This window comes from Mytilus galloprovincialis, chromosome 3 (genome assembly GCF_965363235.1).
Source record: "Mytilus galloprovincialis chromosome 3, xbMytGall1.hap1.1, whole genome shotgun sequence".
Lineage (NCBI taxonomy): Eukaryota > Metazoa > Mollusca > Bivalvia > Mytilida > Mytilidae > Mytilus > Mytilus galloprovincialis.
Genome location: NC_134840.1, coordinates 75954243 through 75974078, shown reverse-complemented (window position 1 = coordinate 75974078; position 19836 = coordinate 75954243). Strand labels below are relative to the sequence as shown.

General features: G+C 32.2%; 1 protein-coding gene across 1 annotated transcript; it reads right to left on the bottom strand.

Moving 5' to 3' along the window:
- Window positions 1-83: 83 nt before the first annotated feature.
- LOC143068968 (cytoplasmic dynein 2 light intermediate chain 1-like) lies at window positions 84-19754 on the bottom strand. The gene is made up of 16 exons (XM_076243384.1): window positions 19661-19754; window positions 17817-17869; window positions 16798-16853; window positions 16277-16311; window positions 15638-15707; window positions 15118-15206; window positions 14094-14280; window positions 5664-5732; window positions 5128-5205; window positions 4678-4757; window positions 3761-3831; window positions 3186-3231; window positions 2613-2664; window positions 2179-2271; window positions 1366-1452; window positions 84-223 (listed from the first exon to the last, which is right to left on the bottom strand). Exons 1-15 carry the CDS (start codon window positions 19669-19671, stop codon window positions 1375-1377), a joined length of 1068 nt encoding a protein of 355 aa, XP_076099499.1. The 5' UTR covers window positions 19672-19754; the 3' UTR covers window positions 84-223; window positions 1366-1374.
- Window positions 19755-19836: the final 82 nt, after the last annotated feature.

The window sequence follows — 19836 nt, the reverse complement described above, 5'->3', positions numbered from 1 at the left end:
AGTGGTGATGGATTAGTGATACAGTAGATTGACTATTAGACCACTTGGCCACCCAAGCTCTCTAGTTTGGATAAGAAGGTATGTTAAGATATGAAATTTATTGACAATAAGTAGTAACAATATAAAAATTGTTAATTATACATAAATATATCTGGACGGAATGTATTACATGTTCAATGTCTATTGATATTGTCCTTCACTATCACAATCTGTCAGCTTAATTCTGAAATAAAAAAAATAAAAAATCAGATAGTTTTAAAGAACTATGAATTAAAAATTAAAAAGGCACTTATGATAAAGAATCTTTAAAATCTACCACAAAAGAAGATTAGAGTTAAAGAACAAGCTTCTGGTGATAATAATGTTACTGAAATTATTGAGCCATGTATATATATACTAAACTAAGTCCTCTGTGCACATTTTTTCACATTTTTCATGAATTTATAAGATTAATTCAACAAAAAAAGTTTCATTCTGTGATTGTTCATTGGACACTTTGGCTGTAATTAACTTTTGATTTATTGGTACCACAGTTATTTTATAATGATATTTATAAACAATCAAAACAGAATCATAAAGCATATGGATATTTGAGATGATTAAGCAATGATTTGTTTGGTTAAAACAGTTGTTAAATAATCTGGTGTATTAGAATGTTACATTTATATACCTACAAAAAAATCAAATGTTTTAATTATTTTGATTTTGTTTCCATTTTTTTTTTTTTGGCATTAACAAAATCAGTCACATTTCTGATTTCCTGTGATAAATACATTTCTATATAGAAATTAAGTTATTCCACTAGATGTACAAAAAAGAAAAAGGTAGGGATGTTTTCTTAAAAATGATGTGGTAATGTAGGATAGGTCTCCCAAAATTACCCTACAACTGGGAATCTTCAATGAATAATTTGCACAATTCAATTGGGAATTAAATAATACATGTAAAAATTCTAAAAATTATTTAAATCAACTTCTTTTTTTTTTCTATTGTTGATCAATCTTGCAATGCAACATTTATGATATGTTCCTATATCTCATTAGCCATGTTAGCTATATATCTCCCTATATCAAAGATTTGATAACTTGTCCAATTTTTGGCTATTCTTTTTGTCCTTTTTGCTTTATAAGCTTATTTATTTAATTAGTTTTGGATTTTCCAATATTTTGGCAACAAACATCACAGAAGACACTGATTATCAAAATATGCATCTGGTGCAAAAAAATGGTACCGTCATTGAATTTTTTAACATTAAATGTTTTCGTTTTTGTAGCACAACCTATAATAGGAAGTGAACAGTTAAACAATAAAAATATTTCATTTTCAACTTAACACAGATAGACAGAAATTTGTATATTTTTTTACCTACGATAACTAAGCATATGCTTTTCCATAGGATCTTTGTGCTTCCCGCGCTTTCCTTTCACACAATCGTCGATATCTCTCCAATTCCTGAAGCAAAAAAACATTTCATTAAAATAATCACTGTTCCTTTTACTGTGAACTCACACCAAATAGCAGCAAAACTTAAGAACTCATGTTTTCTGGATAGAGGGAAATACCATTTCATTTGTAACCCCAAATTTATATATATATACAACATTTAAAACAAGTAGTGGGTCATTCAGAAAAAAGCATAAGATATATATAAGTATATCTTTATTCTGGTGATTCTTTCTCTGTTACAAGAATAAACAATAGTAAGGGTATATGGCTGATTGATATCAATCTAAAATTTATGCAGAGTCTCATTCAATTCCAATTCTGATATTAATTTAGACGTCAAAATGTAAGATATAATTGTGGAAAATTGAAGACAGCTTTGGTTTTAGTATGTATAATTGTGTTTGAAATAAATTGCTTTGAACTAATCAATGATCTCTAACTGACTAAAGCTACAGTTTAGCTCTTGCAAAAACTTTAAAATTAGATGGAACAAATAGAAATATGGATAAACTGTTCAACTGTCCGTTATTTTCCTCTTATAATCTATGCATTTCCCTCAGATTTAGTTCTTTTTCCTGGATTTGTTTTCTCTCAATTGATTAATGACTTTTGAACAGCCGTAAACTACTGTTGCCTTTCTTTGTCTAACATATTTTATGTGTGATCCTCATAGAAATTGCATGTGTCATATCAAAATAAAGGGGGGGGGGAGTGAAAATGCAGATAACTTGCCTCATCTTTCTGAGATCTGAGGGAATCTATATTGGGTTCTGAATATTGTGGATCTTTTGATGGATCATCTACTATAGCTGGATTTGATGTGCTCTGTAATAGTCAATAAATTAAATTAAATTTAAAATCCTGAAAACTATTTTATGTTTTAAATAGAATGAAAAGGTACAAGTATGTATAAATAGAACAAAGTATACTATGTTTACTGACAATACTAAAAGCATGCAAGTGTTCACACCTGTTGGTGACCCTCTGCTGTTGTTTTTTATTTGGGCGGGTTGTTGTCTCTTTGACACATTCCCCATTTCCATTCTCAATTTTAAGTCTTCACATACAAGATATAATTTGAATATAAGGACCAGGTCATTTGAAAATTTCAAACAAATATATATGTTGCTTGAATTATTTATCAAACATAAAAAAGAGAAAATTACCTCTGGTGGGAAGAATCCAGCAAAAGCATGCTTCCATAATTCTATTGGATTCCTGTGAATTACAATAACAAGAAATTCAGCATAACATCTTCATTAAGTCTTTTAATTTACTAGCTAAATAGGAATCATTAGACTCACTCTTGGTGCTTATATAAGGACCTGTTGATAGCCAGCCCTGTACAAATGTGCTTTTGTTTTTCATAATCAGGCTTAAAAATATGGTACCATAAGTGGGGTTTTTTTTTTTTGTTGTTTTTTCAAAGGTATTCTTATACACAAACAAGCCAAATGCAACCTTAGTGTGTGGATGCTTTAAAATACTCAAATATTTTCCAGTGATTCTGTCAACACAAGCAAGAGTGTATTTTTACTAAATTCCCTAATGTCATACACTTATAAATCTGTCTTTTTCCGAACTTTATTTCTGTGTTTTTACATGTTTTCTTTGAAATTACTACCTCATATCTGTTAAGATTGTGGACATAACTTTTTTACAATATAAATAATTGCTATGCATCGTGATCAATGAAGAATCATAGATTAGTAATAAGACAATGGTGCACAATATCTTACTTTGCACTAATTCTACCAATATCTTTCTCTGACAATGGTGGTGAACCTGCAAGAGAGTAAAAATAAATTTATTCGATGTTAGATGTTTCTTCAATTTTAATCACTCTCCAGCTTATAAGGTAATATATCCTCTAATATCCGTGAAAATGCCATTAAAATTTACCTCGAAAAAGGCTTGAAAATGAATGGCAAGAACATATACTGAGAAACATATTAATGGATGTATTGACTGAACAGAGGTGCAAAAGAAGGTTCCACTGAATTACAAATTGAGAATTCAAACTAATCCTAATTATGAGCTATCATAAGTTTCATAAGAATCTTGAACACTCCAGAAATAAGTATTTTTCCTATTAAAACATTGCTAAAACAATTTTTGTATTTAGTTCATAAATGGTTGTCAGACCAGCAGAACAGAATATTTGTACTGGAAAATTTACAAGCTGTTGCAAATATTAATCTTGATTTTTTGTAAATTTGGGATGACAACTTATAGTAGGAACTTATGTATGAAGTTGAGTTGTGGCTAAAAGTTATATTTGCTTACAGGTTCTTATTTCTACAACCTGACTTACCTATTTGTTGTAATGAATCTAACCCAGCAGGTGCCATTATTGGTTTATTGTGGTCTGTCTGTAATGTTTTGCTATGAAATAAATATCAAAATTCCTAATCAGCTTGTATGCTACCAAAGATTTATGGTCCATGAATATATAAATTACATTATTTGATAGGGAACATAAGTTAAGCAGATATGTTTAAGTTGCTCTATCAAACCAATAGTCATCCTTTCTGCTATAAAATACATGTGCTTATCAACATTATAGATGTATGGTTTGGTCTATTGTATCACACAAATATTACTTGAAATGGATCTGTAGGAGTATATTATTTTTCTCTTTATAATAAACCTAGGCTGGTGTATCTTCTTATTCATGCAGGACGTTTGTACGATTCTAGTGGTTGTTCCAGAATATCTTTTCATTTTGTGATGTTATCTCTTATTGGCGTTTTTTTTTTTTGTTTGTTGTGGGTATTAATAAATTGTAAATTGTCGTCTTTTGTTTTATCTTTATTGTCTTGTCTAGAAATTTTGCAGGGTAGTCACTTCGGAGAAAATTTTCTTTCATGATTTTTGAAAATCATTTAATGTAGTGCAGATGCAACTGATACATATGGCTTGACAGTATGGTATACTTTTTTCTTATTTCAAATAAAATAGATTATTTTTACCTTCCAAGCAAATACACAAATATTGTTAATTTTAACAAAAAATGTTGAAACATTTCATCTTGTTATTAGGGGGTCAGAGGGGTCCTGATCCCGAAATCCTGGGCTTAAAAACATGAAATCCCAAGGTCCTTAATTCCAACATCCCAAAATTCGAAAAAAGAATTCCAGGATCCCGAGCATAAAAACACCGATCCAGACATCCTGAAAAAGGTACTGCTCCCCCCCCCCCCTTCTTTTTTTTAAATCTTTTTCAACTTACTTTGCTGTTGTGCCAAACAGATTACTACTTAGTAGTCCTTTCATTTTTGTAACTAATGTTTCCTGTTTTATACTGAAAAACTAAAATATAATGAAGACATATATGTATTTTGTATTTATAAAATTTAATGAAAGATTCATCAAATATCACTCCATATGCATAGAAACTGTACATAAATGTAGTTAATACAAGGTGAATCCTACTATAAAATGAATGAATAAAAAACTGTACTTGGACATGTAAAAAAAAATCATCTATAAATAGATGCATGTTAAACTTACTAGTATAATACCAAGTCTAGATAATCATATAAAAATAAGATAAATGAATAATAAATACACGTTTTAGAGTCAAACTACTAAGATTTAACAACATATGGACAAATCCACTTTCTATAAACAATTTTCTTTTAGAAGTTTATATCCATATGAAATACCAGTGTATACTTACTTGCAATGTAGCTCCATGAGTGTGGGCTAAAAACCTAAGTGTTTTACAGATCACTTTTCTCTCTTCTGAACCAAACTCCTACAAAATATAATATCCAAATATCAATATCAATATGCAATTTCTAGGAAAAGACACTTTTTTCAAATTTTCATAGTTTATATCTTTCTAGATAAACAATTGTCATGACTGTGCAATTACTCTTTTTCCTTAAGGAAAGTTACTGTTTCATGAATGCTGACATCATATTTCTAATTCACATGAATGAAAGCAACTAACTATATACTACATTGCAACATTTTTCAGAAAGGTTCATAACTCTTGAACTGCAAAAGGTAAAAGCAATCTGAATTGAATAGTAGTAACAATCTGCCTTGTTAACAGCCTCTATTTTCAGTCCAAGTAAAACAAACACTCCATTATTTGAATTTAAATTTACCGTAATGTGTTATAACATTAAAACATTTTATGAACAATCAGAGCAATTCTTCAGTTGAAATATACACTTCGAAAACAAAAATAAACTAACAAAGTCCTACCTGAAATAAGTCATATTTTCCACCAATAATAATCAGAGGTACCAAGAAGGGGTTCATCAAGTTTTTATCCTGTAATAATAAATGTAAAGTCATTGTATTTCTAGTTAACTCCAAAAACTGAAGTAGTTTTGACAGATAATTAATAGCACTTGTTATTGTTTTGAGGGAATTAAAAATTGTACTAGTATAGATAGGTCTAACAATTTGAAAATCAATAAATACTAAATAGACAATGTGTCCATAGAATACAGATGAGGTTTCTGCTTGCATAAAATTGTTTAACGGGCATAACTCTTGAATGGTAAAAATTATGCCACCAAAAATTAAATTCAAACTTGATTTGTATTTTGAGGTAATAAGCATTGTGTATAATTTCATAACATTTGGTTGAGGCAAATTAAAGTTAGAAAACCGAAACCAATTTTGGAACATGCATAGAGATGTATGAGATGACAGGGACATCAAAATGTGCTATAGTTGTTTACTTTTATAAATTGTGACTCGGATGGAGAGTTGTCTCATTGGCACTCATACCACATCTTCCTATATCTATGGGCTGTTCCAAATAAAACTATTTGTATCCACATGGTTTGCTCAAACCCTTACTTGCACTAATTAGTTAACTCTCTGTACCACCTTTTTCAAAAGCTAGCTTGAAATGTGAATCTGTTGATAACACGACCACTTTTCCAAAAGTGTGTATACTTACTGGATGGTCTGCCCCTACTCTTTCTTTCTTTAGTTTGTTTGTTTACTTATGTGGTATGTGTATTACATGACAATCTTCCCACATATTTATTTGATCACTGGGTGGGCTGCTCCTTCTCTTTATTTCTTTAGTTTGTTTGTTTACTTCTGTGGTATGTGTATTACATGACAATCTTCCCACATATTTATTTGATCACTGGGTGGGCTGCTCCTTCTCTTTATTTCTTTAGTTTGTTTGTTTACTTATGTGGTATGTGTATTACATGACAATCTTCCCACATATTTATTTGATCACTGGGTGGGCTGCTCCTTCTCTTTATATCTTTAGTTTGTTTGTTTACTTATGTGGTATGTGTATTACATGACAATCTTCCCACATATTTATTTGATCACTGGGTGGGCTGCTCCTTCTCTTTATTTCTTTAGTTTGTTTGTTTACTTATGTGGTATGTGTATTACATGACAATCTTCCCACATATTTATTTGATCACTGGGTGGGCTGCTCCTTCTCTTTATTTCTTTAGTTTGTTTGTTTACTTATGTGGTATGTGTATTACATGACAATCTTCCCACATATTTATTTGATCACTGGGTGGGCTGCCCCTACTCTTTCTTTCTTTAGTTTGTTTGTTTACTTATGTGGTATGTGTATTACATGACAATCTTCCCACATATTTATTTGATCACTGGGTGGGCTGCTCCTTCTCTTTATTTCTTTAGTTTGTTTGTTTACTTATGTGGTATGTGTATTACATGACAATCTTCCCACATATTTATTTGATCACTGGGTGGGCTGCTCCTTCTCTTTATTTCTTTAGTTTGTTTGTTTACTTCTGTGGTATGTGTATTACATGACAATCTTCCCACATATTTATTTGATCACTGGGTGGGCTGCTCCTTCTCTTTATTTCTTTAGTTTGTTTGTTTACTTATGTGGTATGTGTATTACATGACAATCTTCCCACATATTTATTTGATCACTGGGTGGGCTGCTCCTTCTCTTTATTTCTTTAGTTTGTTTGTTTACTTCTGTGGTATGTGTATTACATGACAATCTTCCCACATATTTATTTGATCACTGGGTGGGCTGCTCCTTCTCTTTATTTCTTTAGTTTGTTTGTTTACTTATGTGGTATGTGTATTACATGACAATCTTCCCACATATTTATTTGATCACTGGGTGGGCTGCTCCTTCTCTTTATTTCTTTAGTTTGTTTGTTTACTTCTTTGGTATGTGTATTACATGACAATCTTCCCACATATTTATTTGATCACTGGGTGGGCTGCTCCTTCTCTTTATTTCTTTAGTTTGTTTGTTTACTTATGTGGTATGTGTATTACATGACAATCTTCCCACATATTCATTTGATCACTGGGTGGGCTGCTCCTTCTCTTTATTTCTTTAGTTTGTTTGTTTACTTCTGTGGTATGTGTATTACATGACAATCTTCCCACATATTTATTTGATCACTGGGTGGGCTGCTCCTTCTCTTTATTTCTTTAGTTTGTTTGTTTACTTATGTGGTATGTGTATTACATGACAATCTTCCCACATATTTATTTGATCACTGGGTGGGCTGCTCCTTCTCTTTATATCTTTAGTTTGTTTGTTTACTTCTGTGGTATGTGTATTACATGACAATCTTCCCACATATTTATTTGATCACTGGGTGGGCTGCTCCTTCTCTTTATTTCTTTAGTTTGTTTGTTTACTTATGTGGTATGTGTATTACATGACAATCTTCCCACATATTTATTTGATCACTGGGTGGGCTGCTCCTTCTCTTTATTTCTTTAGTTTGTTTGTTTACTTATGTGGTATGTGTATTACATGACAATCTTCCCACATATTTATTTGATCACTGGGTGGGCTGCTCCTTCTCTTTATTTCTTTAGTTTGTTTGTTTACTTCTGTGGTATGTGTATTACATGACAATCTTCCCACATATTTATTTGATCACTGGGTGGGCTGCTCCTTCTCTTTATATCTTTAGTTTGTTTGTTTACTTATGTGGTATGTGTATTACATGACAATCTTCCCACATATTTATTTGATCACTGGGTGGGCTGCTCCTTCTCTTTATATCTTTAGTTTGTTTGTTTACTTATGTGGTATGTGTATTACATGACAATCTTCCCACATATTTATTTGATCACTGGGTGGGCTGCTCCTTCTCTTTATTTCTTTAGTTTGTTTGTTTACTTCTGTGGTATGTGTATTACATGACAATCGTCCCACATATTTATTTGATCACTGGGTGGGCTGCTCCTTCTCTTTATTTCTTTAGTTTGTTTGTTTACTTATGTGGTATGTGTATTACATGACAATCTTCCCACATATTTATTTGATCACTGGGTGGGCTGCTCCTTCTCTTTATTTCTTTAGTTTGTTTGTTTACTTCTGTGGTATGTGTATTACATGACAATCTTCCCACATATTTATTTGATCACTGGGTGGGCTGCTCCTTCTCTTTATTTCTTTAGTTTGTTTGTTTACTTCTGTGGTATGTGTATTACATGACAATCTTCCCACATATTTATTTGATCACTGGGTGGGCTGCTCCTTCTCTTTATTTCTTTAGTTTGTTTGTTTACTTCTGTGGTATGTGTATTACATGACAATCTTCCCACATATTTATTTGATCACTGGGTGGGCTGCTCCTTCTCTTTATATCTTTAGTTTGTTTGTTTACTTATGTGGTATGTGTATTACATGACAATCTTCCCACATATTTATTTGATCACTGGGTGGGCTGCTCCTTCTCTTTATATCTTTAGTTTGTTTGTTTACTTATGTGGTATGTGTATTACATGACAATCGTCCAACATATTTATTTGATCACTGGGTGGGCTGCTCCATCTCTTTATTTCTTTAGTTTGTTTGTTTACTTCTGTGGTATGTGTATTACATGACAATCGTCCCACATATTTATTTGATCACTGGGTGGGCTGCTCCTTCTCTTTATTTCTTTAGTTTGTTTGTTTACTTATGTGGTATGTGTATTACATGACAATCTTCCCACATATTTATTTGATCACTGGTTGGGCTGCTCCTTCTCTTTATTTCTTTAGTTTGTTTGTTTACTTCTGTGGTATGTGTATTACATGACAATCTTCCCACATATTTATTTGATCACTGGGTGGGCTGCTCCTTCTCTTTATTTCTTTAGTTTGTTTGTTTACTTATGTGGTATGTGTATTACATGACAATCTTCCCACATATTTATTTGATCACTGGGTGGGCTGCTCCTTCTCTTTATTTCTTTAGTTTGTTTGTTTACTTCTGTGGTATGTGTATTACATGACAATCTTCCCACATATTTATTTGATCACTGGGTGGGCTGCTCCTTCTCTTTATTTCTTTAGTTTGTTTGTTTACTTCTGTGGTATGTGTATTACATGACAATCTTCCCACATATTTATTTGATCACTGGGTGGGCTGCTCCTTCTCTTTATTTCTTTAGTTTGTTTGTTTACTTCTGTGGTATGTGTATTACATGACAATCTTCCCACATATTTATTTGATCACTGGGTGGGCTGCTCCTTCTCTTTATTTCTTTAGTTTGTTTGTTTACTTATGTGGTATGTGTATTACATGACAATCTTCCCACATATTTATTTGATCACTGGGTGGGCTGCTCCTTCTCTTTATTTCTTTAGTTTGTTTGTTTACTTCTTTGGTATGTGTATTACATGACAATCTTCCCACATATTTCTTTGATCACTGGGTGGGCTGCTCCTTCTCTTTATTTCTTTAGTTTGTTTGTTTACTTATGTGGTATGTGTATTACATGACAATCTTCCCACATATTCATTTGATCACTGGGTGGGCTGCTCCTTCTCTTTATTTCTTTAGTTTGTTTGTTTACTTCTGTGGTATGTGTATTACATGACAATCTTCCCACATATTTATTTGATCACTGGGTGGGCTGCTCCTTCTCTTTATTTCTTTAGTTTGTTTGTTTACTTATGTGGTATGTGTATTACATGACAATCTTCCCACATATTTATTTGATCACTGGGTGGGCTGCTCCTTCTCTTTATATCTTTAGTTTGTTTGTTTACTTCTGTGGTATGTGTATTACATGACAATCTTCCCACATATTTATTTGATCACTGGGTGGGCTGCTCCTTCTCTTTATTTCTTTAGTTTGTTTGTTTACTTATGTGGTATGTGTATTACATGACAATCTTCCCACATATTTATTTGATCACTGGGTGGGCTGCTCCTTCTCTTTATTTCTTTAGTTTGTTTGTTTACTTATGTGGTATGTGTATTACATGACAATCTTCCCACATATTTATTTGATCACTGGGTGGGCTGCTCCTTCTCTTTATTTCTTTAGTTTGTTTGTTTACTTCTGTGGTATGTGTATTACATGACAATCTTCCCACATATTTATTTGATCACTGGGTGGGCTGCTCCTTCTCTTTATATCTTTAGTTTGTTTGTTTACTTATGTGGTATGTGTATTACATGACAATCTTCCCACATATTTATTTGATCACTGGGTGGGCTGCTCCTTCTCTTTATATCTTTAGTTTGTTTGTTTACTTATGTGGTATGTGTATTACATGACAATCTTCCCACATATTTATTTGATCACTGGGTGGGCTGCTCCTTCTCTTTATTTTTTTAGTTTGTTTGTTTACTTCTGTGGTATGTGTATTACATGACAATCGTCCCACATATTTATTTGATCACTGGGTGGGCTGCTCCTTCTCTTTATTTCTTTAGTTTGTTTGTTTACTTATGTGGTATGTGTATTACATGACAATCTTCCCACATATTTATTTGATCACTGGGTGGGCTGCTCCTTCTCTTTATTTCTTTAGTTTGTTTGTTTACTTCTGTGGTATGTGTATTACATGACAATCTTCCCACATATTTATTTGATCACTGGGTGGGCTGCTCCTTCTCTTTATTTCTTTAGTTTGTTTGTTTACTTATGTGGTATGTGTATTACATGACAATCTTCCCACATATTTATTTGATCACTGGGTGGGCTGCTCCTTCTCTTTATTTCTTTAGTTTGTTTGTTTACTTCTGTGGTATGTGTATTACATGACAATCTTCCCACATATTTATTTGATCACTGGGTGGGCTGCTCCTTCTCTTTATATCTTTAGTTTGTTTGTTTACTTATGTGGTATGTGTATTACATGACAATCTTCCCACATATTTATTTGATCACTGGGTGGGCTGCTCCTTCTCTTTATATCTTTAGTTTGTTTGTTTACTTATGTGGTATGTGTATTACATGACAATCTTCCAACATATTTATTTGATCACTGGGTGGGCTGCTCCTTCTCTTTATTTCTTTAGTTTGTTTGTTTACTTCTGTGGTATGTGTATTACATGACAATCGTCCCACATATTTATTTGATCACTGGGTGGGCTGCTCCTTCTCTTTATTTCTTTAGTTTGTTTGTTTACTTATGTGGTATGTGTATTACATGACAATCTTCCCACATATTTATTTGATCACTGGTTGGGCTGCTCCTTCTCTTTATTTCTTTAGTTTGTTTGTTTACTTCTGTGGTATGTGTATTACATGACAATCTTCCCACATATTTATTTGATCACTGGGTGGGCTGCTCCTTCTCTTTATTTCTTTAGTTTGTTTGTTTACTTATGTGGTATGTGTATTACATGACAATCTTCCCACATATTTATTTGATCACTGGGTGGGCTGCTCCTTCTCTTTATTTCTTTAGTTTGTTTGTTTACTTCTGTGGTATGTGTATTACATGACAATCTTCCCACATATTTATTTGATCACTGGGTGGGCTGCTCCTTCTCTTTATTTCTTTAGTTTGTTTGTTTACTTCTGTGGTATGTGTATTACATGACAATCTTCCCACATATTTATTTGATCACTGGGTGGGCTGCTCCTTCTCTTTATTTCTTTAGTTTGTTTGTTTACTTCTGTGGTATGTGTATTACATGACAATCTTCCCACATATTTATTTGATCACTGGGTGGGCTGCTCCTTCTCTTTATTTCTTTAGTTTGTTTGTTTACTTATGTGGTATGTGTATTACATGACAATCGTCCCACATATTTATTTGATCACTGGGTGGGCTGCTCCTTCTCTTTATTTCTTTAGTTTGTTTGTTTACTTATGTGGTATGTGTATTACATGACAATCTTCCCACATATTTATTTGATCACTGGGTGGGCTGCTCCTTCTCTTTATTTCTTTAGTTTGTTTGTTTACTTCTGTGGTATGTGTATTACATGACAATCTTCCCACATATTTATTTGATCACTGGGTGGGCTGCTCCTTCTCTTTATTTCTTTAGTTTGTTTGTTTACTTATGTGGTATGTGTATTACATGACAATCTTCCCACATATTTATTTGATCACTGGGTGGGCTGCTCCTTCTCTTTATTTCTTTAGTTTGTTTGTTTACTTCTGTGGTATGTGTATTACATGACAATCTTCCCACATATTTATTTGATCACTGGGTGGGCTGCCCCTACTCTTTCTTTCTTAAGTTTGTTTGTTTACTTATGTGGTATGTGTATTACATGACAATCTTCCCACATATTTATTTGATCACTGGGTGGGCTGCTCCTTCTCTTTATTTCTTTAGTTTGTTTGTTTACTTATGTGGTATGTGTATTACATGACAATCTTCCCACATATTTATTTGATCACTGGGTGGGCTGTTCCTTCTCTTTATTTCTTTAGTTTGTTTGTTTACTTATGTGGTATGTGTATTACATGACAATCTTCCCACATATTTATTTGATCACTGGGTGGGCTGCCCCTACTCTTTCTTTCTTTAGTTTGTTTGTTTACTTATGTGGTATGTGTATTACATGACAATCTTCCCACATATTTATTTGATCACTGGGTGGGCTGCTCCTTCTCTTTATTTCTTTAGTTTGTTTGTTTACTTATGTGGTATGTGTATTACATGACAATCTTCCCACATATTTATTTGATCACTGGGTGGGCTGTTCCTTCTCTTTATTTCTTTAGTTTGTTTGTTTACTTCTGTGGTATGTGTATTACATGACAATCTTCCCACATATTTATTTGATCACTGGGTGGGCTGCCCCTACTCTTTCTTTCTTTAGTTTGTTTGTTTACTTATGTGGTATGTGTATTACATGACAATCTTCCCACATATTTATTTGATCACTGGGTGGGCTGCTCCTTCTCTTTATTTCTTTAGTTTGTTTGTTTACTTATGTGGTATGTGTATTACATGACAATCTTCCCACATATTTATTTGATCACTGGGTGGGCTGCTCCTTCTCTTTATTTCTTTAGTTTGTTTGTTTACTTATGTGGTATGTGTATTACATGACAATCTTCCCACATATTTCTTTGATCACTGGGTGGGCTGTTCCTTCTCTTTATTTCTTTAGTTTGTTTGTTTACTTATGTGGTATGTGTATTACATGACAATCTTCCCACATATTTATTTGATCACTGGGTGGGCTGTTCCTTCTCTTTATTTCTTTAGTTTGTTTGTTTACTTATTTGGTATGTGTATTAGTTATCAAAGGTACCAGGATTAAAATTTAGTATGCCAGACATGCGTTTCGTCTATATTAGACTCATCAGTGACGCTCATATCAAAATAGTTATAAAGCCAAACAAGTACAATATTGAAGAGCATTGAGGATCCAAAATTCCAAAAAGTTGTGCCAAATACGGCTAAGGTAATCTTAATATCAATCTTCCCACACATTTATGTACTTACTGGATGGTCTGCCCCTACTCTTTCCCAAGCTTGTTTTGTTAATGTATCTTTGATACCCGGATCCTCAGATTTCAGTTCCTCTATAACTGTATTTAATCTAGACTTTGCTGAGTTCAAGAGTGTTTCTAAGTTGTACCATATCTCTTTAGGTTTGGACAGATCAATTACAATAGCTACTGCTGTGTGACTGAAAAGAAAAGTAAAGGACTTTTTATAATTCAAAATACATGTAGTTTGTTATTTAGCAATTTTTCAACAAAATCTATTACATCATCATCTATTTTTTTATTGATTTATAATCCTTCAGAGTTTGTTTTTTGTATGGATGTTTGGTTTAAAGTTTGTATTTCTTGATTTGTTAAAATACGGTGAAATAAATGTTCTTTGATATAAGTCTTGTAGCTGTTTTTAAGGCATATCATGGTATATATAAAAATGTCTGTTATAATGCAAATGAATAAGTTTTGTTAATCATCACAAATGGTTCCAACTAACAACAATTCCAAAACCAGATTCTATAACGGATTTTCCTAAAATTGTCCCTTAATAAATTTGTTCAATTATAAGGTTTCAACTCTCTCAGGCAAATTTGACCTTAAATGGGTTTGGCTATTGGGTCATATGGCTCTTCAACTGTTGCTGCTTTTAGACATTCTTGACTTTCAGATCATAGGCTTTGACCTTTACTGATGAAGTTGAATACAGAAAAACGCAAGAAATTTATGTGTTGTTTTCATTTTTCTACCACTGCACAATAAAAAGTTTATTACAGAGAAGTTCTTCAGAACAGGAAATTGTTTTCTCATAACAAAATAAATTTTGAATAGACACACACTTGTTCTATACTACAGAAAAGAAACCTTTTTAGAGAGGTGGTCTTTTACTTGAGACTTCAGTGGGACTAAATGAGGTCTCTACTGAACAGTAGTGATCTTTATTGCAGGCTTGACTATTTCCAACAGATATAATAGCGACATCTAAAAATCCACCAATAGGTTACAAGTTATAATAAACCCAATTATACCTTAGTGACGATGGATTAAGTGGGACATCCATTAGTTTAGACAACCATGTTCCTCCTCCAAGCTCCCATATATGTCCAACATCTTTTGCCTTTAAACAAAATAGAAAATGCATGAAAAATGTTCTATTTGATGTTGATTCTGCTGCAAATAACATAGAAATTATGATTGGTTAAAATCAACATGTATTTCAACTTCAAGAATCAGATCATGTTATCTCTGATTTTTAAAAATATACAATGAAATATTAGAAGTAAAAGGATATAACGTCAAACTTGAATTGGAATAGAATAACATTTATTGTGCAATTATCAATACTTTAATTGGGATGAACTGTGTCCAGACCTTTTACCATAGATTTGTTCCTTCTATTGTTCCTAATCTTAGTTTATAGCTCAACTTCATAAAGACTAACGAAACATTACTTCATAGAAATTTTTAACACTAGCAGAAAATATATAAGAGAAGGCATTATACTTAAAACAAGAAATAATGATGGGACATTGTTAGTGTTACACTTACAATATTATGTCCTTTTGCTCTACGTCCAAATGTGTATTCTAGAGCTACAGTTGGTTTTGGTGCTTCATCTCTGTAAAAAAAAAGCAGCATATATACATACAGGCAATAGATTCAAGAAGACGTGGTATGAGTGCAAATGAGACAACTCTCCATCCAAGTCACAATTTGTAAAAGTAAACCAAACCTGTATTTAAAAAACACTCAACAAAGTAAATAAAAGCGGTGTTTTAACACAGGTGAATACAAATGTACTTAAAATTTATCTGAATAGAATAGTCAACAATTTGTACTAATGATAAATATTTTATGGTTACAACAACCAGAAACATATTTATCAGTTTTTATCATGATAAACCATGGTAACAAAAAAGATTTTGATTTGAGATTTAAATTATCTTGGATAAAACCTTTGCATGTGGATTATTGCTTAGTCAGGCCATTTTGTGTGTTAGCATATTTTATCTTTTCTCTTAAACAGTTATATCTTTTTATTATAAAATGTGAAATGTGCATCAAGGGCACTAAGATAGATACTAATAATATTATTAAGTATAGGGTGTATTTCTAGCTACCTAAATAACTTAAAGAAAATTATCAATAATGTGATTGAGAAAAATACATGATTAAAAACATATTTACCTGTCTAAGAAACGAAGAACTATGGAAGTCTTTCCCTGTAAAAACAACAAATCAAATTCAGAACATACAAATTTTGAACTTGAAACAAAAACAAAAGGTACTTTTGAACCATATCTCCAAACAAACATAAACTAAAAAGTGACAAACATTAACCATATGATTCACTCTCAAATATCTCTCTGTATATCAGATCATTCAAAGTCACATGTGTTTCACTGTGATTCAGTCAACACTCAACACTAATGTATACTGTACTAGTGATGTCACAGGTGGAAAATTTCAAATGTATGATAGTTCTTCTCTATCAAAACATTTACTGGTACATCATAAAATTGAGAATGGAAATGGAGAATGTGTCAAAGATACAACAACCCAACCAAAGAGCGGAAAACAGCCAAAGGCCAACAATGGGTCTTCAATACAGCAAGAACATTTCACACCCAGAGGTGAAAAACATTACAAACCTTCCATTCAATATTTCTCAAAAAGACTCAAAAGAATATCAACAGAAAAATACTCACTGAATTTTTTGCTCCTACAATAAACACTGATGATTCTTCTCCAGTAGCACCTTCAGCTAAAATGACAACATATAATTTTCCAGAGGTTTCAAAATTCATTGCTATTTTATTTACTTTTTAAATTGAGATGAAGATTTATTTTTATTTTGAGGTCATCAACTCTCCATAGAATAACTTTGTTATTAAACCACTTGGCAATGACCTTCTAGTCAGAATTTTGAGAATGGGGCATGTCCTCACAAAATTTTAATGAATTTTATTAAATTCGTTTAGGTGTAAAATATTCTTCATTGTATGCACTAAGGGCTGTCTAATACTTGCAGTGATGCAGTGAGTTTTTTTTTGCTCCATGTTGAAGGTCTCAATGTGACTTTCAGATGAAGAACAGCAATAAAAGGGCTGTTCCTTTGCTATTAGTTTTTTCCATTGATTTAAATTTTGTGTCATAGATGGATACCAGTCCACATATCTTTTCTTTTCTGAATTGTAACCATAATCTCAACATTACATTATAGAGAACAAATTGCTTCGCTGAGTGCAGCTGAATACCACTGCAGAAGTCCAGCCCTGAACAGTTGGACAAAAATGGAGACAATACTGATTACTCACGCTTGATACAGGTCTGAATTTGGATTGTAATAAAATATTTGACACACAATAGGTTTCTGACACAGAATAACTGTAGTCAATGAGCTTAGAATTGGTTATATGGTTTGAATTATTTATATATTTTTTTACAAGTTCAAAACCTGACATTTCTTTTTACATATTTTACAAGTAGTGTAAGGGAGGTAAATCAAAACATAGACAACATTGTATTTTAAATGTAATTGGATTACCTCCCTTACACTGCAATTGTCTTAATTGTCCATTAACAAGAAAAAACTAGTTTTTCCCTCTTTTTTGTCCCTAATTTGTAATTTGTTTGAGCCATAACCTCTCAAAGTCAATCCTAACATGATAGTATTATACGACGCAAAAATTGTTTTGCGGTCGTATAATAAATACTGATATCATACCTTTACTTTCATTTGATTCCTGTATTGCAACATCCCATAAAGATTTTTCTAGTCTGAAAGCAAGATTTTTTTTTCCATTAAAATATCTGTAACTATAGATCATATATGCATTTTTAGCACTACAAATTTTGTATTGGTTTTCTGTATTTCTTGTCTTCTGTTTAATGTATTCACCACTTGCCTATCATGCTTTGACAATTTAAAGTTTATAATAGTATGTAGGAACTTTGATTAAAAATAGTCTAGATAAGTTTATATAATATCTATTTTTAAGTTATCTTTTGTTTTTTATGCATCTTTCTTGGCAAACAGTTACTGTATTATACCATGTATACCAAGACAGGAGGCTTTGTAACTCCAAAGCCTGCATTTCTTACCTGGCTATCATTGTTTTAGTGTTACCTTATCAGAAAATACAACTTATCTAGGGACCTTATTGTTATTTGGGATTCTGCAACACTTGAAATTTTGACATTGTGCAACAATCTCTTTTCCTAATACACCTTATCACTAATCCCGGCTGACCCAGCTGCTTGAACTTTTGACGCATACAACAATCACTTTTCCATTGTGGCGTCAGATATTTTGTTTTATGACGTCAACTTTTTATGGGAACCTGTGTGATATCCAGTAATGGCGGACAAAAAGCGATAAGGTGTATTGTGACACAGTATATCGAATATCAATATATATATGTTCCTAGTGGCATCAGACATTTTCTATTGTGACATCAAAATTTTGAGGTGACCAAGTTGTGATGTCCAGTAATACGATTAATATGGGAACGAAGTCCCCAATTACGGTAGAAAAATCAATGAAAGAAAAAAAAAAAAAAAAATCGGGAAAATTTCCCTAATTTTTTATTCTACTAATGAACTCAAAATCGTTAACTTTTTTTTCAGATCTACTTCCGTTTCCGGTCTTCTTCCGTTTCCGATCTTGTTTGCATGAGACTTTGAATAAAATATATATTTATCAACATATCAACAAATATAGGAAGGAATTCAACACCTAATCATTTTTAATAATTGTTTGATATGAAAAAACATTACCTGGATAACAGTGTTTCTTTGTTTACATTGAATATGACGTCATAACTTAAATAACGTCACAACTAAATCCCTAACAACAGAACCAATATTGGAAACGTTATGGTATTTCTGTTTCTTTTATCAACATGTTTGAATTAAAAAAAAAAAATACAGATTTCGTCCCCATTCACAGGTTATGCCTGCTTTATATTAATGGCAGACAAATAGCGATAAGTAGAAAGAAGTACATGTACGGTGTAGTCTGGTGTATCAGTGCACCTAAGACTTATAACTTCACTTTATCATGTTTATCAAAATGATAAAACCTTGCATTGGATAATATTGTGTGAAACAATAGACGTATTTACACTTGTACGCAAATTTGTCCGCCATTATGTAAAATCACACAGGTTCCCGTAAACTTTGACATCATAATTTAAAATATTTGACGTCACAATTTAAAAGTGATCGTTGCTTGACGTCAAAAGGTGATTTGGAGTAGATCTAAGGTCATTCGGAGGCAAGATTCAGCTAAATACCAAAAGTGTAAATACGTTTATTCATTACATACTTTAATTTCATAAAATCTTCTGTATGTATGGTTTCACCTTTTTAACATTTTGAGTAAAGTGTGTCCAAAATTTGGGAAACCCCTGTTTTGAGAGTTCTTCAAATGTTTAGTGATCAATTTCTTACTTATGTTAGAGATATGAAGGTTGCTTTTTAGTGGTTTTCAAAAGGCTGAACTCTGCAACAGAATCTTTCATGAAATTGACAGAAATTAAAAAGTGTCATGGAAGAAGAAATTCTAACCCTTTTGACATATCTGATAGTAGATGTAAATATTCAGTGGAATGTTACTGGTTCTGTTTAGAATTTTAAACCAGTGTATTGTTTATGGTAAATGTGATAACCTAAAATTAAAAATAAATAATGAACACAACGTACCATTTAAAAGATTTTATTGCACAATGAAATAAGTCAGTATG